The 25,539-nt window shown below is 41.8% G+C and overlaps 1 protein-coding gene across 2 annotated transcripts in view; it reads right to left on the bottom strand.

The window, feature by feature from the left end:
• LOC120518316 (potassium voltage-gated channel subfamily H member 5) overlaps positions 1–25,539 on the bottom strand; it is a 407,701-nt gene that overhangs the window by 23,798 nt on the left and 358,364 nt on the right. The window contains exon 11 of one of the 2 annotated variants that reach the window (XM_039741052.1): positions 18,941–20,237. The exons of the other annotated variant lie outside the window; for it this stretch is intronic. Coding sequence (XP_039596986.1) covers positions 19,290–20,237 — 948 coding nt within the window. The 3' untranslated portion in view covers positions 18,941–19,289. Of the gene's footprint in view, positions 1–18,940; positions 20,238–25,539 lie in introns of those variants that run through there. 2 annotated transcript variants of the gene reach the window in all.

Genomic DNA, 25,539 nt, shown 5'->3' with positions numbered 1-25,539 from the left:
GCGCTTTTTTGAGGTCTTCCTGGTTTTCTACGTACTGTGTGATTACGTGGGAGGCGTGATGATGTCACACGAAACTCCCCCACGGCGTTGAAGCTCATCTCCATTACAGTAAATGGAGGAAAACTGCTTCCAGTTATGACCATTACGCGTAGAATTTCGATATAAAACCTGCCCAACTTTTGTAAGGAAGCTGTAAGGAATGAACCTGCCAAATTTCAACCTTCCACCCACACGGGAAGTTGGAGAATTAGTGATGAGTCAGTGAGTCAGTGAGTGAGTGAGTGAGTGAGGGCTTTGCCTTTTATTAGTATAGATAAACCACTACTGGAAAACGCTGCTCTGAACAAAAATGGAATGCCCTCAGACATGAGCAAGCATTTGAAGTGAAGATCCACCTCCACAAGTGGAGCACCTCAGGATTATCACTGAAACGACCTTCTACATGTTGAAACACAAGTCTGAGCCGTATTCTCCCTGCTCTCTTCCTCACAATGTCTTCACTCGCTTTTCTTTCTCTTAATTCTTAGTTTTATGTGAAGTGCAAAGTTAGCCAATAAATAAGTTGTTACTGGGCTGGACTTCTGACCAATAAATGAGGCAGGGAGGCCGGAGCTACAATTCAAATGCTTGGCCGTGTATGTGCAGGGTCCATTTTCATGCACAAGAGCATTTTCCAGAAATTATTTATTTCACAAAACTTTAGTAAAAATGCATGTGTTTAGAAAGTTGTGAGCATACGACTGGATGACTCCACATGTCGATTACATGACACAAGCAACTTGAGATTTTTTTCATGTACTTTTTGGTGTTGTTGGCAATTTTTCAGTGTTGGCCACCATAGACCCCTATTATATATTGTGAAGACGCTCCGAAACCCCCTCTTAAACAGTCATTCAATGGGAAACAAATACAGCTTTTTATCTCCTCTTTGCTAGATCAGCTGCAGGCCTGTCGCTGCCACATGATCTACATTTCGCGTGGGGCTTCGAACATTTAAAAGCCTAAACTGTACCTTTGGTCTCACTGCCTTGTCTCTCTTCCCCCAGACATCCTCTGCTTTATTCTTTATGCTTTATTATGTTGTTTATATACAGCAAAGTTTCTGTTTCTTGAAAATCCTGAATGAATCTGTGCAACTTTGTGACCCAAGCGTGACAATATCTCCGTCATCACTACAAATTTCATGGGGTAAATAGCATAAAAAAAAAAATCTATAACTTTTGGGTAGTACATTCCTTTAAGGCATTGTTTCTTAAATGAAATTGTGGGTTGCCGGCTTTTGAGTCGTGCAGGGTGGCGCCTCACCATTGCATTTAACTCTTTCAGGGCTGATGTCGACTTTTGTCAAAAGGAGGAGTTGACGATGGTAATCAGATGTAAACTGTGACAAAACCAACTGTTTTAGTTGGACTCTTGTTTCAAGTAGGAAAGTTAGCTTCATTGGTTTGACTGAATTTTCCTGTGCTTCTGTGGGTAGTAAGGTGCAAAAATGGCACTGACATAATGGCGAGAGATCAAAGCAAATGCGTAAAGCAAAATTCTCCGTGGATGGCTTTGCCAATTATCTCTGAACTGGACTATGACTTGCCGGACTCCGATTTTGTTACAAGTGATTGAAAACGAATGTGAGGCTCCAGCTTCAGCTGACTGGTCCCCAGCTAATCGTGGTGCTAAACAGGTTCATATAGCTGACACGCCTACTGCACTGTTCCCTAGGAGGACTGCCACTTAACAATGGTAAAAGGTAAAAACCAGATTGCAATGCGCTGTGACTGTGACTGCTGCTGCTGCCGCCCCAGCCATGCGAAGACAGCCTGGCAGCAAGCCTGACACACATTCTTGGCAAACTGGCAGCCACAGCATGCAGCAACAGACATTTTATGTTGATTTCTGTGTGAAACCATTGCTTCTCAGAAACTATGTTTTTTGAAAAAAATATTCAACCCTCAAAAAGTTAAGCAGTCGACATAATCCACAATGACTGTCAGTGGTGATTCTCCAAGGGGTCTGGACTCAGGCCTGTACTGGCTCTTGAAGACCATAAGAAGAGCAAGATTGGGTCACGAGATAAAAATTTTAAGGAACACTGTTTTAAGGACATCACCTGCTACCTCTTAGGGGTGTGGGGTCTTATGGTCACCATGTTTTTGTCTTTTATACTCTTTGTATAGATGTAGACTTTGTGCTCAGGTACTTTAGCACTTTCTCCCTCATTACCTCTGACTATTAGACAGCTTAAAGAAACAGGCAGGAGTTAACTATGTATCATTGATAAAATGGCCAAAAATATTAAGGAAGCAGAATGCTAAATGAATTCCGGCAAACCATACCCTTACAACCTAAGCAGCAGTGCATCTTGCGTCCATAGGTGGCTCTTGGTTTGTCTTCAGACTACCACATGGCCTTTGAATGAAGTATCCAATCAGGCCACATGCCTGTCTCAATATGGCTGCTGAGTCAGAGTTGTCTTCATCATGGTCTACTTTTCAAGGCCAGTGGATGAGAGGGACGGGTAAAGGCAGAGATGACCAACCATTCTTACCACAAAACACAAACCAATGGGGCATCATTGTACAGAATGGACTCAGATTCAAAACCAACCTTAAATAGCCATACTTTAGACTAATAGAATTAGTTTATCTGTCCACTCCTCAGCCATCTACCGATGGAAGTGCTCAGGTCTAACTTGTCCGTCAGTCGCTTTGTTTAGTCAATTTATGGTCTTCCTGTGGTGGACTGCTGATAGGCTCTTGAAAGTCCAAGCACAGTCGCTTCATCCTCCTCACCATAAACTCCCCATCCTGAGTCAGTCGTGACGACTGGGGAGTTGGTGAGGTAAACTCTGCCTGATATTACATTTGCTTTGTCTAGTGTACAAATAAAGACATACGATATACCGTATTTATCAACCTGCATGCCAGACATGACTCCAGCACAGGAGGTGTGCAGGACTTTATGATACAGGAGACAATGGAGGATAACATTGACCAAAGCAGTTAGAGACTGAACAGAAAATGAGGAACTGATAGACCAAACTACAGAAGGGTGGTCCAGTGGCTACGGGGTCCGAGTCTTAGCCTGGTCAGTATGGCAGGGGGTTTGCATGTTTTCTTGTGTCTGCTTAGGTTTTCTCTTGGAACTCTGCTTTTTGCCCATTTCTCAAAAATATTCAGTTCTGATTGGCGATTACATCTACCCCTGTGTGAGTGAGCATGCCAGGGTGGGTTCCAACACTTGAAATGGATTCAGTGTGTTTGGAAAATGAACAGATAAAAGAATGTCCCAGCAGTGACAGTTGGGAAGTCACCTCTTCTCCATAAGAGACTGAGACTTCCACACTGTAATCTAGAGCCAGTGGACGTGACCCTCTCATGTACAGTAGCTAGGTGGCACTTGCCAGCCTTTACCAGCCGTTTTTCTTACCCACTCATCTTTATTTTATCCATTTTCTTGGTGGCCGTCAGCAGCTAAGAAGGCCTTTTCACATCCCATTCGCTTTGATATCAATCTGCTCTGTATTACGAGAAGAATAACACAAGTTTACCAAGCGCTGCCTTCTCTTTACGTGGCCTTTTGTCGCTTTGTTTACAGGCTGTTATTACACTTTGTGTTCTGAAAGAATTGCGCGCCTATTGATTCCCTTGAATTAAGTTTCAGCAATATTGAAGAGGCATGGCCGACCTTTATGAGCGTATCGAACTCAAATAAATCAAGCCTACCTCGGCACGGTGCCTTCGACTGGGCGTCTCTCGATACTCTAGTGTGCGTTCAAAGAACGAAAGGAATAATTCCTGCTTGAATAATTTAAAAAGATGATTAAAACGCTGGAGCTGGGGTGTAGGGCCTAAGTGCCGCAAGTGCAGCCACTGTGTAAACGGGCTCCAGGGGGCCTTATTTCATGCTATTTATAGCTGTGACGCCATCTGAGGAGATTTTACTATTGCCGAGTTTATCTGACCGTGAACTGCAATACTATTATCAGGCCCCAGACCCGTAGCTGATGTTTTTTCCTAGACAGTCACATCCAACGGGGAGTTGCTACGACTGGTATTCGACATTTAAGGCTCAATTGCTTTAATGAAAATATACAATTCAACGAAAGTACATTTAGAGAGCTGCAGATGTCTGAAGAATGAGGCAATGTGGGATTTTCTGTTAATAATAGATATATAGAATACGCTTGCCAGCTCAGTGGGTCAATGTACAGAGCTGCTGCTTCACTCCTGCTGAGACTTGGGTTCATTTCTCAATCCCTGGGACATGTGCGACACTCTCCCTGTGTTCCTGTGGGGTTCTCTATGGGTGTTTTAAATCCCTCCTAAATCCCAAAAACAGGCAGATTAGATTAACTGGTGATCTGAATGACCTCATTCTATTAGTATTAGGTCTGGCATGACACCCAAACCATTTAGGAGAGGCTTTGAAAAATGTGAACTGAGACAGTGGATCAGCGAGTGGAATTAAAACAGACAGCTGCCCACCTCTGATGCCAAATGCCAGCCAGGTGTTGGCCCAGCAGTTTCCAGACCGATGATCCAAATAAACCCCATATAGCTTCTTAGACGCGCTCACGCTTGGTCGTCCATCCATACCTGGCTAAACACTTTCTGTGCTCCTTCTGCTTTTTCTGTGCCCAGGCCTTGCCAGCTAAAAAACAGAATATCCAGGCAGCATTCACCACCAATTAGCCCATTTTGTGGCCCTTTGTGTTTTTATGAGGGACACGACGGGGGATTTGTTTGCAGTTTTGGATGAATGGAAACATTTATGAATGAAACGGTCCATCTCCAAATTCATGAAAGCAAAAAATGGAAAAATGAAGTATTGTCTGCCTTCTCGTGGGTTCCTTCTCCTTGAGACGTCCTTAATGTCCTCTGGCATAAAGAAGGGCAAAAAAATAAATAAATAAATGACACTAATCTAATTAAGAAGTGGGGAAAAGGAAGTCACGTAGATGATGGATTATGGAGGGGCTATTGGATGGGGTTCTCCTTTAACAGCCACAGCTAAGCCTGCTATGGTACTTAAAAATACATTTAAGAGAACTGAGGCACGTGTCAGAAATAAAACACCATCAGAATATGGTGAGCTTTACATTTATGGAGAATAAAGAAATATGTATTAATCAGCACATTAAATCCTGGCCCAGATTGCACCGATTAATCACACATCTTGGCTAGCAGGGAGCTGTTTATTGTGGCACTTTACAATGTCATTCAGCAGGCGTCCAAACGCGTATCTTAGCGAAAGTAAAAAGACGACAGGATCAGCACATTATCTATTTGATTGGGGGTCAGGACTTCGAAAAAAGCTGGAACACAACAGAAAAGTCAAATCTTCTGAACTCATGAATTCCAGTATGGGGCTGTGGGACTCCTGTAATGTCTCAGCAGCACTGAGCACAAAGAAGAACCCTAGCATGGCTGGGGTGTCGTCATCCTACTCTCATTGCATAAAGTGCCTCACAGCCGTACTTGGGTAAAAGTGCAGTGTGAGTCCCACGGAGGAGAGACGGGCATCCCAGCTGGACGACGACATGACATCTGGATAAAATGGAAGGGGCCAAGGGATGGACAAGCAGACGCCAGAGGCCTGAAGCAGTTCCAGTCCCCATATGTTAGGTGGCAGTGCTCCACTGGAGGCGTCCCAGCTTGGACACCTGCAGGGGTTTATGGGAAATGGAGTCTGAAAGTGCAGCCCTGTCGGGGTCCTTGGGTGCCACAGAGGAGGACTGCTCTTGTTCCCAAATAACCTGGAAGTCCTGTTGGGTCACCAGAAGCTGTTCCGGGTCCAGTAGAAAAGGAGTCCACTGCCTTAACTCGAGGAGTCAGAATCCGGAGGCAGTGGGCAACACTCACCTGAAGGTGGAAGGAGAAGAAAACGTTCATTGTTTGTCTGGTTTTTGGCTACATTTCATTGTGTTTAGTGCTTGTCCATTACTTGAACCCATGACTGTGTTGGACATTATAGGGTCTGGGGCTCAGTGGCAACCCCTTCTGGTTACAGGAGATACCTTTCTGGGAAGTGACTCAAGTAACAGTAGAAATTGCCAACGATGAAAATCCTCAAGTATCGTATCTAACATTAACTGTAATTAACTATTACAAGTACAAGTACATGGACAGGAACGCAAGGACCTCTCTGCTTTGTATCTAGTCAAAGACGTTCTTACAAACTTCAGACATTTAAGACTGCCATTGTCTTTGCATGTGGTTGTATTACAATCATTAAGGTCTAAGCCAAGTAGGAACACCCCACCCATAAATGATATTTTGTCTCATGTTATGTACCCCCTGGCATGGTGTAGTAGTGGCTCAGAAATGTTTTTCATCTCATGTTTTCATTCATAAGGGAGAGAAAGAAGCTAGTGACTGCACAGAGCTCAACGGCGACCGATGCGTTACACGTGATAAACGTCCCCTCACACAGGTTGACTTTTTAACTTGAAGACCTGCCACTCCCTGTCATTCGTTGTCAAGTGTCAGTCAGTCACTCATTTTCTAATCCACTTATTCTTGAACATGGTCGTGGGGGGTGTGGGGGGGTCACTGGAGCCTATCCCAGCTAGCACAAAGCACAAGGCAGGGACGATCAGGGCACCAGTCCATCGCAATTGGTCAAGACACCTGTCTTCAATTTAGAAAGTCCTCCCCATAAGTCTTTAGATTTCCTTCTTTTTCTAATAATTCCAAAGTAACTATTTAACACTATTGTAACAAACGCCATTTGTTTTGCACTTTTTTGAGCATAACTGACATGTGGATCATTTGACAAGAGTAATGTCAATTTTCTTTTACTTTTTTCAATGATTGGATTTTACTTACTGCATGTTATGACATAAACTTTTTTCTCTCCATTTCACAGGTGTCAGCCACCACTACAAGGTACATGGGGTAATCAGCATAAAAAAATCACATTTTTTGGTGGAGTATTCCTTTAAAGCTGAGACATTCAGTGCGAGTTGAGACTTTTTAGTAATCACATCTTAATTCACTTAGGCCGCCACTAATAGAGCTAATTCATTCCTGAAAGCCCCTTTGTAAAGTAAGCACTTTATGACGATAAATATAAATGAAAAATAAGTGTTCCCTGGCCCCAAAAATGACCGCCATTGTTATTCAAATAACACCAGACTACAACTAAATTAGCAGAATTATTTTAATGATAACATCAGACATCAAAAAAGCAACCCCTAATATGAAGTTGCCTCTCATTGAAAAATATTTTATTCCGTGTGTTTACCCTGGACTCTGTCACTTCTAGTTTCACATTCAAGTGAATGGCCTTTCCGGCTTTCGTGGGCTTTTCCATTTAGTCCATGACCTGTTTTGGAGCTGCGATGCTCAGGATAAAGCGAGCGAGAAGACATGTGAGCAACACACATGACAAGGTAAGCGAAGCGTAGCATGTGAGTGTATCTAACTGCCTTGCCCTGTTCAGAGGCTGCACCACAGAACCATCTAATTTATGATTGTCTAAAGAAGCAGTGGACAATATACATGCAATGTGTGATTGGCTGAAGTCATAGATGATTGACAAGCTGCCCCACTTTGCTCCGTTCTGTGGCAATCTCTACATGCAGACAGCATCTAAACTCCACATCATCTCTGAGAATGACCAAGACTGGGATTGCACGTCATCAGCATTGTCCTGCGGGGCACATCATGGTGGACTTAGTGGTTGCATGGATGACCGCATGTTAGCATCACCCATACACATTTAAAAATGGTCACAGATCCTATGGGGGAAGCCTATGATTTAGATAACTGACTGAGCATACCATCGGAGTAGCCCATCTGTTTTCTGGCGTAATATGGCTGTAATGAATGCGACTAGCACAATAGATTGGAGTAGAAGTAACCATTTGGGTTTGAAAATGTAGGGAAGTCAAAGTGAAAGTAGGGAGAAAGCTGTCTACTCTCCAAAGATACTCAAGTAAATTAAATAAGTATTTCCACTTTACTATATAATAACAATATAGGGACATTTTTGGATCTCCACTCAAGCAAAACTCTACAGGGTGGTCCTCAAGTTCAGTCCTGGTTGCAGTTTCTGTTCCAATCCAGCTCAGTATCTTAATTAGAAGCCAATTACGGCTCAAGCAGTTTTTTTACACTTCATTTTACTTAATGCGCTCGGTAAGATTCCAGATCCTTAATTGCTTCTTTAAGTCTTAAACAGCTGCCTGCTCTGATTTAATTGCTTCTTGTTTTTATAAACCCACTGCCAAGTCGCAATGAGATGCAAGTGACAAAGGAGCTATCAGTTCACCATCTAACCTGAACCCACCCATTCACAGCAATGCGTGTTCATCATGAAGTGTCTGTGCTAACCAAATGCTGGAAAGAAATGGAAGAGAGAAAAAAAGTGAAAGACTTAGAATTACTGATGTGCTCCCGGCCACAAATCATTTGGATGATATCCTCCAAAAAAAAAAACAATCTAGGACATAATAAGAATGACTTGACGTGGCAGAATGAAAACACTAACAAGCTATAAAATGAAGTAAGTTGTGTTACTGGCAAGCAACGGCTTCTAATTAAGAAATTGGCTCTGAGCAAAAACCTGCAGCCACTAAAGCCCTCTGGGACTGAACGTGAGGACCCCCACTCTACATGACATCAGATTTGTGATGGGGAGCAAAGAACACTCTGACAACACACAAACGTGCAAATCCACAGAGGCAACGTGATGAGACTGAGACCGGGGCTCTGGGGACTAAAAAACAGCACTGCTGTGTCGCCATCTTATTGTGAAAATCAAATATGAGGCGATGAGTAACTGCGCCTGTTCATAATCAGGACACCAGAAAGGCGGAGTGTAAATGATTAACTTTGATTTGTAAGGTTGTTTCATTATTAAAAGCAATTAGCATCTTTAACTCTGCCACCTCCAGCTTTGTCTCCTGCTTTCTGGTCAGTACCACCGTCTCCAACCCACATAACATAGCTGGTCTCACTACCGTCCTGTAGACCTTCCCTTTCACTCTTGCTGATACCCGTCTGTCACAAATTACTCCTGACACTCTTCTCCACCAATTCCACCCTACCCGCACTCTCTTTTTCAGTTCTCTCCCACAATCCCCATTACTCTGTACTGTTGATCCCAAGTATTTAAACTTATCCACCTTCGCCAACTCTACTCCCTGCATCCTCACCATTGCACTGACCACCCTCTCATTTACACACACGTATTCTGTCTTGTTCCTACTGACCTTCATTCCTCTCCTTTCCACCTCTTCAGAAGAAGAAGATTAAAAGCTGTGAATAAGCAAACAAGCAGGCCTTTTCTATCACTGTCGCAGCTACAAGGTAGGAGCCAACGCGGAAGACATTTTTTGGTTAACTTCATACCTGTTGTCACTTACAAGATAACCTAGCAGCTTGCATGTGGGCCATTAAAGGCAACATGGTCGCTATGGATGGTGTACCCTTATCCAGATGGGAGGCAATCTTGAATGAAGAGTGCAGATAGACTGGCATCCTGGTCAGGATGGTTATAGTTCCTTTTCCCAGGCCAGCATAACAGAAGAACAGATGGAGTCTGCTTCATGGGCCAAGAGTTCCCCCAGTGCATTGGGTGGCAGCCGCCCTCTAAAGTAACTCCTGTTTGAACACATATGGGCTGTGGAGCCCGGCCGGGACACCCAGGAGGACGAGAGGAGGGCTTGTGCCCAGCCCTGTGGGGCCCCGATGCCGGTATATCCCGTGTGGTCCCCGGACGGGAGGACCAGAGGAGGGCTTGTGCCTCCTCCAGACCGAGAGGGTGCGTCCGTCCTGGTTATGCTGGAGGCCTCGGGTATAGGGCTTGGAAGCCCAGCCCTGTAGGGGCCCGTGGCCACCGCCAGGCGGCGCCCCAGTGTCTTATTATCCCGGGAGGCCGGCACTGGGGGAAGACGACAAGGGGTGTGTCCGCGGGAGATTGCCGGGAAGCAGCTGGAGCCCATCTGGGTTCCTATAAAAGGGGCCACCTCCCTCCAGTCATTAGTGGAAGTCGGGTGGAAGAGGATGGAGCTGGAAGGAGGACTGGAGGCGGCCAGGAGAAAGAGAGGCACAGGACTGTGTGGCCTGGACACTGGAGGAATCGGTGCTGGAGGCATTGGGGTTTGTGCACGTGACTTGTTTGTAAATAATAGTTGTAAATAAACGGTGTGTTGGGTGAAACTATGTTGTCCGTCTGTGTGTGTCCGGGTCCAAGTTCACAGGGGCAGTTGTAGTTCTGCAGGGCATCCCTAGTGGGCTCTTTCATTACTGCTTTGCTGGACAGAGGCTCCCGTGACAGGTGGTAGTTCCAATTGGTCATGGAAGTACTTCCTAGCCATGTTCCTCACATGCCAGAAGGACTCCCAGGTCCAGCTTAAAAAGGATCTCTTCACCATACACGAGCCAGTCTGAGGCAGAAGCAGAGGATGACAAAGCCTGTCTGTGGAGGAGACTAAGATGGAAAATCAAAAGAGTAGAATAGGCCTGTATGAAAAGAACATCACCTTGTAACAAAGCAATCTTTAGACCAATGCCTACATTATAGTCTGTTGTGTCTGGGGTTTGGGGTCTGAGACCCTCCCTATAGGACCACAAAGAAAACCACATAAGCATGAGGACAACATGCAAAAGCATTACAGCTTAGCTTGACAAAAAGTTGCTGAACAGCAATCCCACCACTTTGGCAATATGCCGTGGAGAATGTAATATGATGTCACAATATGGTTACAAAGTGAAGTCAACACATTTGTCTCGCATGGCAATAAGTTCTAGGATACCTTATGACAGGAACCTGCCTCAATGAGGGACCTTGTTCACACATTAAATATTCCAGGGTGGTCCTGATGACATTTTATGACAGGAACCTGACTGACTGTATATGGCTGTCATGTCACAGAAATGATTCTATAATGGTGGCTCCCTTCCCCAAACCTTCCTCTGACAGAGCATGTGTGGGACACTGTGTTGTGATGCCAGATGATCTGCTCCACTCCCTTGAGCGGGTCACTGCCACTTTAGTGATTGGTTGGGTGAGCCAGAAGACACCTCTTAAGAGTACCTCGGTTTCACAAAATTCTACCACTGGATGGAATTATTTTTTGTATCACTGAATCTAAGCACCTATGTAGTCCTTGACGGTCACCATCCACATGTCCATTTAGTAAAACCTGCAATTTTCATAATAGCACTGCAGTCCATCTTGGCAGCACCAGGCATAAGGTGAGATGCAAAGCATGGTAAGATGTCAACCTTGAATGAGATGGTCAGGTTAGAAAGGCCAATCAGCTTATCAAAATGGGTGTGGAGTCATGAAGGACACAGACCTTTCATAATCTATCCATTCTCCAGACTGTTAACCATCCTTTGTCTCATTGATCCATTGTCAAGAAAGGAATGGCACCCAACCTGAAGTGCATGTTAGCGCCTTTATTTAAATCTCCCACAGGAAGTTAGTTCCAGAACATCATGATATAATCTCATAAAAGTAAAAAACATCATTATTGACAAGGTATTACTTATTTGCTGAGAATTTTTGGACTTGTGTTTTCCTTCTTGTGTTTAATTGCAGTCAATAAACGTAAAACAGGGTGCCTAATGATTTAAAAACATGAGTAAAGCACCAAGAGTCGAGCAGTTCTTATCCGATGAATACATGTGGTGCGACACCCAAAAGTATATCACTCTTTTTTTCTTTATTCCCCCAAAAAAATTCTGAGTGTGATTTGGAATCATTTGATAAAAAGTCAGCAGTCACAGGAAAGGCAGGAAACAAATCAGGTGCTCATTGGATTCAAGCGATGCTCAAACTGTAGGTGTTTAAATGCCTCCAAGCATCGTATCAGTGAAAATAAGCAGTTTGCGCAGTCAGCATTTTGCCGCCTGTTAAACATTTGTAAATACAGAACTTTTTTAAAGCATGCAATACCTTCTTCCTCATTAAAGATTCACCCCTGCACTGCTGAGTTAAGACAAAAAGCTCATCTAAAAATTTACAGAGGTATCAAACAATGTTGCTCAATGTTAAAAAGCTTCAAGGCCAAACACTTGGACTGTTGTTAACATGAAAAGCAGAAGAGTTTAAGGATCTACAAAAGTTCCCATTTGTAATGCAAAGCCCCGCCTCCATGCTATGAAACACCAATGAGGGAGCAGGAAAATCTTGAAAAATTGGAACACCTTGGCTGGAGCTGCTCAGTGTAAAGACAATGCACCGAGATGACAGGGGTAATTTGTAGGTAATTTTAAATAAACCAAAGACAAAAATACACAATGACACTACCATATGAAAACAGCTAGAATCGTCGTTTTATCTCACAGAAGGTTCCATTTCCTTAAGAAATTCTAATAATGAATACGTTTGTTTAATCTACTGTTCGGTGTCCTTGAGTGTTTAGAAAGGTGCCTATGAATAAGTAAAATGTATTATTATTATTATTATTATTAATGAAAGACAGAAAAAATGTGTCTTGTATGTATGTAAAACTATCTCTATATATAAAAAGCTAAGGGATGTGTCTGTCTGTCACCTTAGATGAAAACTTATGATGGAATACGTGCAGGGGAAGCAAAAATGTGGCAACCTCTGCAAGGTTATCGAGGCTTGTGTCTTGCTTAAGGCAAACTGTGTTGGCAAACTGATCGAGATGGTGACATGGCAGAAAGGAAAAATAGAGCAGCACCTGCTGAGCGTGAAGCAAATTGCAAAAAGATGATTAGATGATAGGAAGAAGTACAAGGATAGCTCTGGCATGTGCTATGTGACAGACACATGTGCCTGCTGGTACTTCAAACTACCGTGGCTGGAACGTTGATGTTGGCAGGACGTGGGGCCCACGTGTTTCCTAGCCTTATATTTAACTGCGACTATCACACACTTATGTGTCAGATTTACAGTATATGTACATGGAGTAATGTTTTATGCGGTTTTATGTGGAATTGTCATATTCTCTTGCAAAATTTCTCTTAAATGTACTTGGAACTCAGTTGTATGCACATGGAAGTTTCATGTATATACCTGAAACTACGTTGCACATACCTGAAATCATCATGTACTTATGAAAGTTTGCTTATATGCAGTGTGAGACTCATGGACTTTGGTAACATTGTACAGGTTTGTGCTGGACAAAAATCAGGAAGAAATTAAATGTGACCCTCCTTTACTTTAGTTCTATTTGTTTCTTCAGAGTGGAGGAAGAGAAAATCCCAAAGGAATGCTGAGGTCACATCAGTGAGACATCTGAAGCCCTTCTGGCCTCAGCGATATATAACCCGAGGGCGTTCACACACAGATCACCTTCGGTGGAGACCAGAGCTCTCAGGACTAAAGATTTGTTTTTCTTTTCAGTGACAGCAGACACTAAATGTTTTCTTGGCATGATTTTGTCTTCTGGAATCTCCATTTGAATGGGGGCATCCTGTGGGACCCTGGCCCTCATTTCTTTGTGCTTTATATTTATTACAGCATTTATAGAATTATCATAGGGTCCTTCTGTGTTCCTTATGGTTCATACATTAAGCTTCAAACATGTATGGCACTTTAGTGATTTACATTGGCTACACTTATGTTAACTGCAGACTTAAAATTATAATTCTAACTTCAGGATTAAGTTAAATTCGGATTAGGAAGACAGAAGGTTTGAATATGACAATATTGACCCTAATGACTGTAAAAGTACCTGGAATTATGCTATTTGCATATGGTATTATCTATTTAGATGCTTGAACAGTAAAAGTACATGGAGCCATGTTGTACATACATGAAACTTCTCATATGCATGTAAGTGGCACTGTTTAATTGGTGCATAAAATTATCTGGTATACAGGTGATGTTTATCTGTTATACAGTATAAGGTCTTCTACTTAAGGGCGACAGTCATCTACTTAGGTAATATATTGTATGTGCAATAAACTTGTATGTACGTTACACTATTTTATATGCATTTGAATTTATCAGGTACATACCTGGAACTTTTAAATACAGGGAACTACGTTCAACATACATAGAACGTCATATATGCATATAGATGGAACTATGCTGCATGTATGTGGAATTATGAGGTACTTTATGAAACTTAAATGGACATGAAGCTATGTTGTACATATGTGAAATTATCTGCAATGTACATGAAACTACTTATGTTAAAAACTGAACTTATACATACATTAAGCTATTATATCCTTAGGTAAAACTCATTCCTATGTGCAAGGAACTATTTTGTGTGTATATGAAACTTAAATGAAGTTCACAGGACTGTACATATTATCATATACCTGTGTGTACATGGAACAGTGTCACTGGTAGGTTAATCTATCTTAAATGTATGTGAAACTTGTCTTGCATAACCTTTGACACAAGAGGTCTTCAACTGTGTAATACTGTCACCATATACATGGAGTAGGTGGGAAGGAGGACAATTCATTTTAGGAGAGAGAAATTAGAGAAGTCCCTTCTGTTAAACACTACATTAACATAAGCATCGGGGTATACAGATAGCCTCACATAGTTAAAGGTTATATTGTCAGAACTACCGATCAAAACCTAGGACAAGGCCATCCATTAAATACCTTTATTCTCTTCTTCACCTACACACAAGTTGCATATGCATATGAAATCATTTCACTTATGTACAAGACAGGCTCGCCTGTCATTTTTTACTTTGTGGTTCAGGGTTTGCCTGCCATATTGCAAGGGGAAAATCTCTTTTATCATACGGTTTCATAAATGGGTACTTCAGGGTAAGAATACATGAAGAACCCTACTTGGGGGTCATGAGCTGGGCCACATAGGGCTCTACCTGTCCTGTCACTCGGAGATCTTGGTGGCGTGTTCTGCATGTGCACCTCTCTTCATTTGCAATGGACTTTGTTTCCCTGTTAATGATTCGAAACAGTCCTTTGAACCTAACAATGTAGAATTCACACTGTGCATAGTTTATGTTTCTGTTATGTCTATCTTTAGATTTTATTCAACAAACATGTTTCATAGGGATTGATATTCATGTAAATAACCAAACTCCTTTAACCTGAACTTATGAGTGATGGCAGCTCTTACATTTTTGATAGCTTTTCACACATCACAGTTCCACATTGAACTATTGCTTAATCTGGTAAAAAGGCACCATAGCCAACTATGGAAAGTAAATGGATTTGATAAGATATTGTAAATCCCCCCAAATCCTACTTTGATCATTTGGGTTGCATCTATAATAAGTGCTGATTTTTGGCAAAAAAGAGCTAATTTATGAGTTTAAAACCAGAGAACGGAGTGGGAACTTTTGTAAACCATAAAGTCTTTTTACAGGAATACAGGAAACACATCAAACAAACCCAGCAATACAACAAACGTTCATTTAAGAAATGTGTTGATCTCTCAACAACACTGGTTTCTAGTGCATTTGACTTATTAATCTTCAAAGCAACACACTTTGGCTCATTTATAATTTGTTCCCTCATAGTGCAAATAAAAGGAGATATGATATTAGCTACATCCATTGGGGGAATTAAACACCTGGGATTTTCACATTCATGAAAGTGTATTAAATAGACCTACCAACTAAAAATACATATATAATTTTTTTTTTTTCTTTTATACTGTATATTTTAATTGTGCTTCCCCTCAGGTCACAAAATACACAATGCCTGCATCAGCACCCGGATGATCTCATTAGGGAGGATACATTCACACCTCGTTCATCTGGATGGTGTGTAAGGTACAATGGGTATAGATTAAAACATGACATGAGTGTGAAATGTAGATACGCTTTAAAATATTAATACACTGCCATTGCTCTATAATAAAAGTCAACATTAGTCTATGTAACAGTCATGTGGAATGTGTGCTCCTAACGCATATACAGCCGTCACAAACACCACCTTAACTGGGAACTGTCTGTTGTCTTAAAGTGAACCTTTTCCTTATTCCATAACTCATTTCCTTCACCAAAAATAATTTTCCCACATTTCAGTCTAACCACCTTATTTTATATATAGTGCACTTTACTGATGTCGAGCTGAAACACTTCTTGGCCCTCAGAGTCAGTTGGCAGGACAAAGAGCATGAGTCCTTTTAGTCTGAGCTGTGTGTTACGCTCCATATTGTGTTACTTAAAACTCTCGCATGCCTATCCACTTTTCCTTGTGGTCGGCATTATATGCACTTGCCAGGAGTTTCTCAAAGCACAGGCTGCCTTTTGCTCCATTTGTGAAGTGTAGGTCCCAAAGAGCATTTATTTACATATGTTGCACTTGTGTCCTCTAAAGGACATCTTATACTATGACCCCTTCAAACTTTGAACAAAGACTGACCTCAACATAGCCTTACTCATTCTGGATATCACCATCATCTTTTCTCCCCATTAATTTTGTCCGTAGACATCAGCTCAGACCCTTTAGAGATTGGCAGTCCATTGGATGAAACATCAGATGTTTCCAGTTAAATTGGCAATATTATAACTACTTAATCCAGTTCAGAGTTAGAGAGACTCTAACCATGTGAAATAGAAACAACTCTTAGTGAAGAGTCTAGTCATTACTGGATCACTTTAGGGCCACCTAGAACACACATCTTTGGAGTCTGGAAGGAACACCAATGCTCATCTGGGAAGAACATGCCAAGTCCACATAAATCTATGCTAGTGTGTCCACAACCATGAAATCAGAGCTTAATAGAAACACTTTCAAAACCATCATGGGGGCATTGGGCATGTAGTAGTATCTGCCCCTGGCTATATTACCCTTGCAGGATGCACTCCCCCACACATCCACATTTACTCTCACAAAAGACCAAAGAACCATGTTCAATTAACCTAATATGCCCACCTTTAGAATTAGCTTCACCAGCACCATACTTTTCCTGTCCCAAAATCAGCTCTATATAAAATTATTTAGATAGAGTATTCCCTGCAGTAACAATACTTCATTTGAAGAATCATAGCTATTTTCCTACAGAGCTTTCTGGCATCAGGCTCACATTGTTTAAGGTACTTTAAAGTCTTGATTGATATTACAGACTGCCTTCTATCTGAGCCTACTTATTGCAATATGGGGTCAGGAGGTAAAGGAGCCTATTCTGTCAATGATGGACACAAAGAAGGAATGAAGACTAGAAGGCACACAAGGCACTCTCATTCACATAGGCGCACTAGGCCAGTTCAGTGGTGTCGACCTAACCAGCATGTCTTTGGATGTGGAAGGAAAAGACACAGAAAGAAGGTGTAGACTTCATGAAGGCAGATTCTAAGCCGATACTAAACTCAGGTCTTGGGGCTATGAGGCAGCGCAATTGACCTCAGCCTTGTCTTGTTCTTATCCAGTCTAATAGTCTATCAGAATACATAGCAGGTTTTTAAAAAAATCAGCCTCCACTCAGCACCAATAACATCATGAAGACAGAATTAGATGCCCATAGCTGCATAGGGTGTATAATATCACTGTTAGCAGATGTGGGCGACTTAATGGAGGGAGCTGGTAGGGAGAGAGTGTTGCGGAACTCTGTTGTATTGTTTCTTAAACTAGGGGTTCGGTTGCTGCTTTTTGGGTCACGCAGGGCCATAACTCACAGTTGAATGCAACAAGAAAGAGTCATGTGCAAGTGTTTGAGAAACGTGTTGTGTTGGGTTGCAGTGTGCAGTTTTAGCTGTCGACATTGCTATGCTATGACTGTCTGCGGCCATGCTCCCAACTGCTATGCTTGTTGGGAGTTATTCTTTAAGCCGGAACCACCTCAAATCTTTCGTTTGCCATGGACTGGGTCTCACATGACACCAACAAGGGCAAGATTGGGTAACAAGAAAAACAAGTTTAAGAAACACTGCTCTATTATATTTCCAATATTTGCACCCAATTGACTCCTGCCTTGCCCCATCAGTGCTACAACCGTGTTTTGTTAATGAAGGATATGTGTGCACAGTCTGGACAGTAATCCCTATAAAATGAGTTCATTACTTAGAGTTTCATTGGTCAAATTCAGGAACTTCAGCTCTGTATCTGGTACTGTAGAAATGCCCGACTTATACACCACGCTTCACAAGCTTCGTCCACCTACTATTGAGAAATCATTCTAGTTTAAATTTGTGCACTCTTTGCACATTACCTGAAGGTCACTGTGGGCCAAGCCTGTTGAACCTAGGGGACTGGAAAGTTGGCCCCTGATCAAACAGCTTGAAATGAGAGCCTACCAAGAGGGATTTCAGCTTAGTACCTACTTTAGTCCAAGACCATAGCTAGGGCACACCCTGCTCTCACAGCATACACCTACACTGCATCTTGGCAATGTAAACTTTGGCAAAAGCAAAACTAAAACATTCATGGCACCTGAATTGGGGAAAATCTAAGCCATCCTCCAGAGGGACAATAAACTGAAGAGATTTGGTTTGTTAGGGAAGAGTCGCATAAAGCTAAATTGATCACCCTGGGGCAACGGTGAAGCAAAGAGGTTTAAGAATTTGATGAAGCAAAGCCTTGGCCATCAGCCATGGGGCATACTAATATTTTGTGCAACAAGATCCATCCTGGCATCTCTCAGTGCATTGCAAGCCGAGGATTTAATCAGGCAGAAATGACACAACGTAAAGTACATGCGTCGCTGCTCTCTTCAAAACTCCTGAGTTCTGTGTGTGGAGAACACAGGGGAACAGCAATTCTAAAGCTACATTTAAAAGGCAAGGACTCTAAATCACACACTCTTTATATACAGTATATGTATACCTACAGTATATATTCTATATTTTATATATATATATATATGTATGTGCACAAATATACATGTTGACATGTGCAGTAGCACACACATACATATAGAACCTTCTTTCCTTTTCAGTGTGGAAATAACCAGTAAACATTATCTCCATATTTTGCAGCTGTAGTACACATGTATACATACAGATAGATATGCATATTAAAATATATACTGCTAAATACATATTTATATATTAATTTCATCCTACTCTTAACTCAGCAGAGCAGTTCTGTATTTCTCAAAAAAATAAATAAATGATTTGCGCTCAGCACAAGGGATTCAGGAGGCGAGGCTCATGAAATCAACCTCAAATCCGACCCTGAATGCTTCAAAATACATGTCATTTAATAAACTTTTTTTTCAGTTTCTCTTTAAATCTAAATCCATAATACAGTATAGAGCTATAAATCATTTTCATTTGCATGCAGTCAACTGCATAATGTACAAGCAAACTATTTTCAATAATTTTCTTTGGCAAGACCAGAATCCAGCTGGACATGCAACAAAAATATGTACAGAAGTCCATGACAATAGGTACAGAATATAAATGAATAGATAAATACATTTTCAATTCAAAATGGTACATCATCCTTTTCAGAGTCGGGACTCACAGGTCTTGAGACGGTGAAAATATCCTGACATTTTATTTTGGCTTTTGGCGTTGTAGTCTGGGGCTGCGCTCTTTTGTCGCAGAGTAATTTTAAAATTTCGGCCACCTGCGTCTCCAGGGTGGCCATTCTGTTGCTAAGCGACTGAATGTCTTCTTTCAGTTCTAACTTGACTTCCTGTAAGGTAGTCTGCAAGGCCTGCTCGGGGATGGGGTAGAAAGGGTGTCGGACTTCAATCTGAACAGGGCTGTGCTCCAACGGGCTGCGCACCTCCCCTGCTTTGTCAATCCGTAGGTCACTTTTTGTAATTCCACTGTCACACGAGTCTGTTTTTCTCAGAGGATTCTTTTTGGATCCACCATTGGACTCCTGGCTCTTCGGCTCATCTGACAGCAGTTCCATGGATTCTGCTTTGGTTACATTGTTCCAGTCTTCCCTCTTTTCCTCTTTTGGTGCTGGATATGGGTCTTGCATGCCCATATTGTTTTTTAGTCGCATCCATCCTCTATTATTTGCCGGCTTTATTCTCATGGGGCTGTTGACTCGCAAGCATTTTTGCTCACTGCCACAGTTTGGCTTTAGCTCCATGATATCCCGGTTATTCTGTTTGGGTGTCTCACTTGTTTTTACGTAGACTAGAGAGTTCTGGATGGGTGTGATCTGGGAAACTGTCACCACACTAGAGCCAGTGGTTGATGCTCCGTTTTGCATTGCATGGTTCTCCACCTGAAGCTGATTTTTTTCAAAGTCATGGTGAGCAGGACCTTGATTCCGCATTTCTTTCTGCTGCTTGAATTTCTGGAAAAGCTTCCTGACTGGGTGGTCCACTGGAATACTGAGGGTCACCTCATTTTTCTGCCTCTGCCGTTCTTCCTCTTCTTTTTTAACGTCACTTATCTTCCTGAATATTATCTGGTGAAACAAAACATAGAAAAAAATAAAATTAGTAACATGCCTTACATACAGGGTGGTCCACATCTAATTATGCAGATCCAGATCGTCTGGATGACTTTGATTTATGTGGGGACGATTCCAGTTTGGCGTGAAATTCTTCATGTTGTCAGTTTGCACACTTCTCGATGGTCCAGGATTTTTTGGGTGATTTTCTATGTAATAAACTTAATAAGTTATAGTGTAATGAAAATTGCATAAATAGATCTGGAACACCCTTTACTGTGCCCTGAATGAAAGATCTATAACACCGAAGATGGAGGACATTTTTTCATCTTTGGAAAAGCTTTCAAGATAGATAGATAGATAGATAGATAGATAGATAGATAGATAGATAGATAGATAGATAGATTAACATACAGCACAACCAGCCAGCTCACTCAAATGGACAAACTACTGTCATTCAAAATATATAAAGGTGGGAAACTGAGATAACTTAGCCTTAAGCTAACCATATATGGTCTAAATGATTTCTCCTGAGCTGTAGATGTTTTATGTGACATCAGCAAATACAGACCAGAAACCAAAGGGTGTGAAATTTTAAATCCAGCACAGCCACTTGCACCCTCTCTGTCATGAAGCCAAGCTGCCTCACCTCCTGATTTCCACTTCTGAAGGTTTGTAATCCAATTTGAAACCAGGAGCCCCATCATATCCATCAACAGCTTGGCCACAGATTCCCCACTATTTTATTTTGGTATCTCATATAATGTCAAGTGCTTCTTAAGCAATACTTTTGAGTTTATGTTGCATTTCAGCTATTGACTAAAGACTGGACATCCTAATGCACCACTGGTCAGAGTGACAACATGAATGACATTCACTGTGGTTCGCTGCAAGTGCACTGTACTAGGTTACTGGCGATAAATTGCTTAGTATTTCAGCCCCTCGACCCAGAGCCAGCTCAAGACCCTCACAAGACCCTGGTTATCGAAGCTCAAAAGACCAACCAGGAAACATTATGAACATCCCATATGTCAATAATTAAATCAGATAAAGGGATTGACATAGGAAAACAAATAATCCAAAAGTTTATATCAAGTCAACTTCACTTTTGTTTTTTGCTTATTTGCGCATTACAATGACTAACAAATGAAATGATGAGTGCAACATCTCATCTGCAGGAAATCACGTCTTATAGCACGGTTAACAAACGTCAACAAACTTAAATATATTTAAAATACCAATGCCAGTTTATGGTAAAAACAGTAATATTTAACCGTATGGTTTAGGCCTGCATATTAAATAAAATAAAAGACCATATAGAAAATCCATTGTTCAGGTTCTGTATAGTTTAGTGCATCGTGTCTCCTGCAGTGGACTTCTGTGTCGGTGTTACTGGACTCTGCAGAATCTGATTACACTCCCAAACGGCTAGAAGCATTAATTAGGTAGCCTTTTCCACACTACCTGCAAGGTCAGTCACCTTTGTCTCACAATAAGCATTTACATCTTGACTAAAACATTTTTACCTTTTTTTTTTTTTAAATCTGCCAATGTCAGCAATAGTTTACAGTAAACCCATGTCTTTTGCTTTTCTCTTCCTTTATTTTTTATTTTCACAGCACCACCAAGCTCTTGTTCTGAACTACCATCCATCTGACTTCTTCTCTTATTGGCTGCACAATAGCACATCAAAATGTACGGTACAATCTCTTAAAAGTGACTAAAGAGACTCCTGTTCTGATTTTGCCAACCAGGACTCATATTTTTCTTTGAAAAATGTTTTTATTCGGGTCTGACTGGATAGATTTATAATCATGAGGATCAAAGAGAGATAGGAGTGTGTGTTTGATAGCCAATTACTGTGCATGCCTGTACGGTTGGTGAAAACTTGGACTCTTCCTGTTATCAGGATTTTTTTCCCCCTTGCATATGCTAAAGCCCCTTTTTGTGCAGGGGCCATGGGTGCGCATTCAGGACCCAATGATGGTAGATATGGCCCCGGACTCGCCACAAACCTGGGGCTTCCAAGTCATTAAGAAGCAGCTCATCAAGCTGATGGGAATTCCCTCTTGACCCCTGTGAACAAATGGGCCTTTAACTTCTAAACTGCAGTTGAGAGGCTATCATTGAAACAACAGCAGCAGGCTCTCTCAGCTTAACTTCCACTCTCACAATTATTGCTGTAAGCACAAGCAATGACACATAGTGACGTTACTCAAAATACACTTATTAAGCAGGTCTCGTACTGGGAGGTGCCATCTGACAAAAGTTGGGCATATTTTAAATTAACAAATATGGTCTACTGCGGTGGGTTGGCACCCTGCCCGGGATTGGTTCCTGCCTTGTGCCCTGTGTTGGCTGGGATTGGCTCCAGCAGACCCCCGTGACCCTGTATTCGGATTCAGCGGGTTAGAAAATGGATGGATGGATGGATGGAAATATGGTCTAGTCAAGATAAAAAGAAAAAGATAGTAACTCTGATCCTGTGAGTTTTCTGTGCGGCTAGAGTATAGCTTTGGATGGATTGGTCTCCTGATGAGGATGCCATTCCAGTTGGATTCTGTCTTCTGTAAAAGACCCGGGGAAAGCTGTAAACAAGAGTTGTGCAAGGATTGAAAACCAGTAAAAACAACTGTTTTGTCACAAAAAAGGGCAAAACAAGAATCATATTTGTGACTTGAGAAAAATAAGTCTTAAATCAGAAAAGCACTAAACTATGATTGAGAGTACTTGAAGAAGGTTTATCCAATCTCAGATACAACGTAAAGGACGCACTGATATTTATATGGTCGCATCAATGACATCACACATACAGCAACTGGGGAGTATTGCGGAATTTGTTACCATTAATGCTGTTGTCAGAATAAGAAGACATCCAAAAGAAAAACAAAACGGTGTTGTGACATGATGGTAAAAATCGACAACCTTCATGGGAAGACTGTCAATGTCAGAATGAATTACTTATGTATGAAAAAACCCATAAATGGTGTGTAAATCGGCCCAAACATTTTAAGGATTCACTAGACAAATAAAGAAACTAATACAAGTTGGTTCATTCACAATAAGCTGGGCCTCCAGTCCAAATGAATGTGGCTTTTACTCTCTGTGATGTCTTGCATGTTACTTGGTGGCACCAAACTGGCCAAATATGTTTGTGAGTGGGGATTGGGGCGTGTGTGTGTCCTGCGTTTGTTGGTGTCCCTTTCTGGGATGGCTCAGGTTTGACTAAGCTGATTTGATAAAGGATAACTGGATTAATGACAGTTGTAATAAGGCGCTATATATGCGCCCAACCTGACAAGGATTCACACTGGAGGCACACGTATAAAATAAATAAACTTTCTTCAGCTGGAGCGCACGTCTTCCCCGTGTCCCCCAGCCACAACATAGTCCCAAAACACCACACTCCTCCTAGTTAACCTTGTCCTACTCCACCGGACTCTGGCCACTGAGTGGTGGTTGCTGGCTCCTTTTGTAGGGCACCCGGAAGTGCTCCAGGTGCTTGATTGCCGACATCTGGCTGCACGTCTGGGTGTGGCGACACCAGTGCCCAGAAGAGTCCAGCAGCTCCTGCTGCAGTACCCCCTGGTGGCGCCTGCGGAACCCAACAGGGCTGCACAACACTCCAACCCCCATAAGCCCGGCGGGAGTCCGAGGCACCGCTGCAACCCAGGGAGGTTGCCATCTAGTGTCCAGGGGGAGATACTGGGTTTCCAATTCTTGCTCCCCCAGACGATATGCTGCAGGGGCATCCCAGGTGGGCATGGGGCCCGGCCGCCTGCCACACAGTCTATGAGTACAGAATTGTGATGACTATCATTGTGCATCGAGTATTTTTTCTACAGACGTACAATGAAAGCTGTTAGGCCATTTACACACAATAGTTTTAGAGATTGCCTTCCCTTTACTTGCATGCAATTGGCTTATCTTCACTCTGATGAAAATGCAAGAGTCCACCTCTGTGCTGGAATCCGTGCCTGACAGCACTGTTTGATCTCACTAGTTATCCACCTCCATTAGTGCTCTGTAGATCTAATTATGCTGCCTGGTGGCAGCAGCTAAGCTACAAAGATTTGAACCTATGCCTTTAGGCTGTCTACTTCAGCTCTCAAACTGCTAAGTTCAGCTGCTAGCACTTAATCCACACCACCTCTTCTTTTATTGTCTTGTGCTTACATATTTCATTAAAGAAATGGACCCTAAGATATCAAAGCCAATGTCAGTTATTCTTGAGCTGCAAATTCACTAGCCAACTTAATTTCACAAATCACAGAGGGCCGTCCAGATAAAAAGAATTCCTTCCCATTCCATAAATTCTTTCTTGTTTCTCCAGGACAGCTTGATGGAACTTAATCATGCTTCTTGACATTTAGCAAATGGTATGGCTTTGACCGATGGTGCTCATCTAAACAAATTCTAGCATGAGACAGAGAGCCACCTCTCTGTGCAGGGATGCTCAATGAAGCCATAAAAATGGGATAAAGTCAGCCAAAACGACAGAGCTGAAGTCAGTGTGAACGGCAGCTGCCGAGATTAATTAACTAAAAGTAGCTATAAAGAGCTCAAGATAGATCACGCAGCAGGCCAGAAAGGATTTGACTTGCAGGCACCTCCTAAATAAGTTTATTTGCCTTCAGATGATTCATATTTTTAATTATCTGTCTTTTTTATTTGCTCATTATTTTTCCACAGTCTAGGTGCATAAAGATCATTGACACATCACTGGATATATTTATCACTCACATCAGTGTCTCACTGTCAGTAGTAGACGTTTATTGTCATGGTTTAGCCAGGATGTTGTCCCTAGCTCAAGTCAAGTCCTTGAATTTAACATTTTTGCTCACTTTTGAATATTTTGCATATTTTTATTAGTTTTGCCTTTTCTGTGTATATGTGTCATATTGCTGCTCTTATTAATATTGTGTTTATTTGTTACTTTGCCTTTTTGTATTATGTTAGTAATGGATGTTTTGATGTTTTTATTTAATTTAACCACCCTGCTTCTTTAAAATGGACATGAATGGAGCCCCAGCTGTACAAAAGAAGAAGCTTCAGTTTGACCTTACGTCAACACTCAGATCACATCTTGCTTGTTTGTTTGTTTGCAAAAAAAAAACAAAATGGCTGATTTTCACAAAAGTTTACATGTAGGTTGTTATTGGTCCAACTTAAAATCTAGTCTCTTTGAGGTTTCAAGAATTTCATTCCAAAACAAATGAATCCAAGTTCATGACATTTTGCACGCACATTACTTTCATTCAACTTAAAAAGAAGACTTTAAGGTCTTTCAAAAGTTCCAGGTAATACAAAGAAGTAA

This window comes from Polypterus senegalus, chromosome 18 (genome assembly GCF_016835505.1).
Source record: "Polypterus senegalus isolate Bchr_013 chromosome 18, ASM1683550v1, whole genome shotgun sequence".
NCBI classification, from domain to species: Eukaryota; Metazoa; Chordata; class Cladistia; order Polypteriformes; family Polypteridae; genus Polypterus; species Polypterus senegalus.
This window is presented reverse-complemented; position numbering and strand designations above follow the sequence as displayed.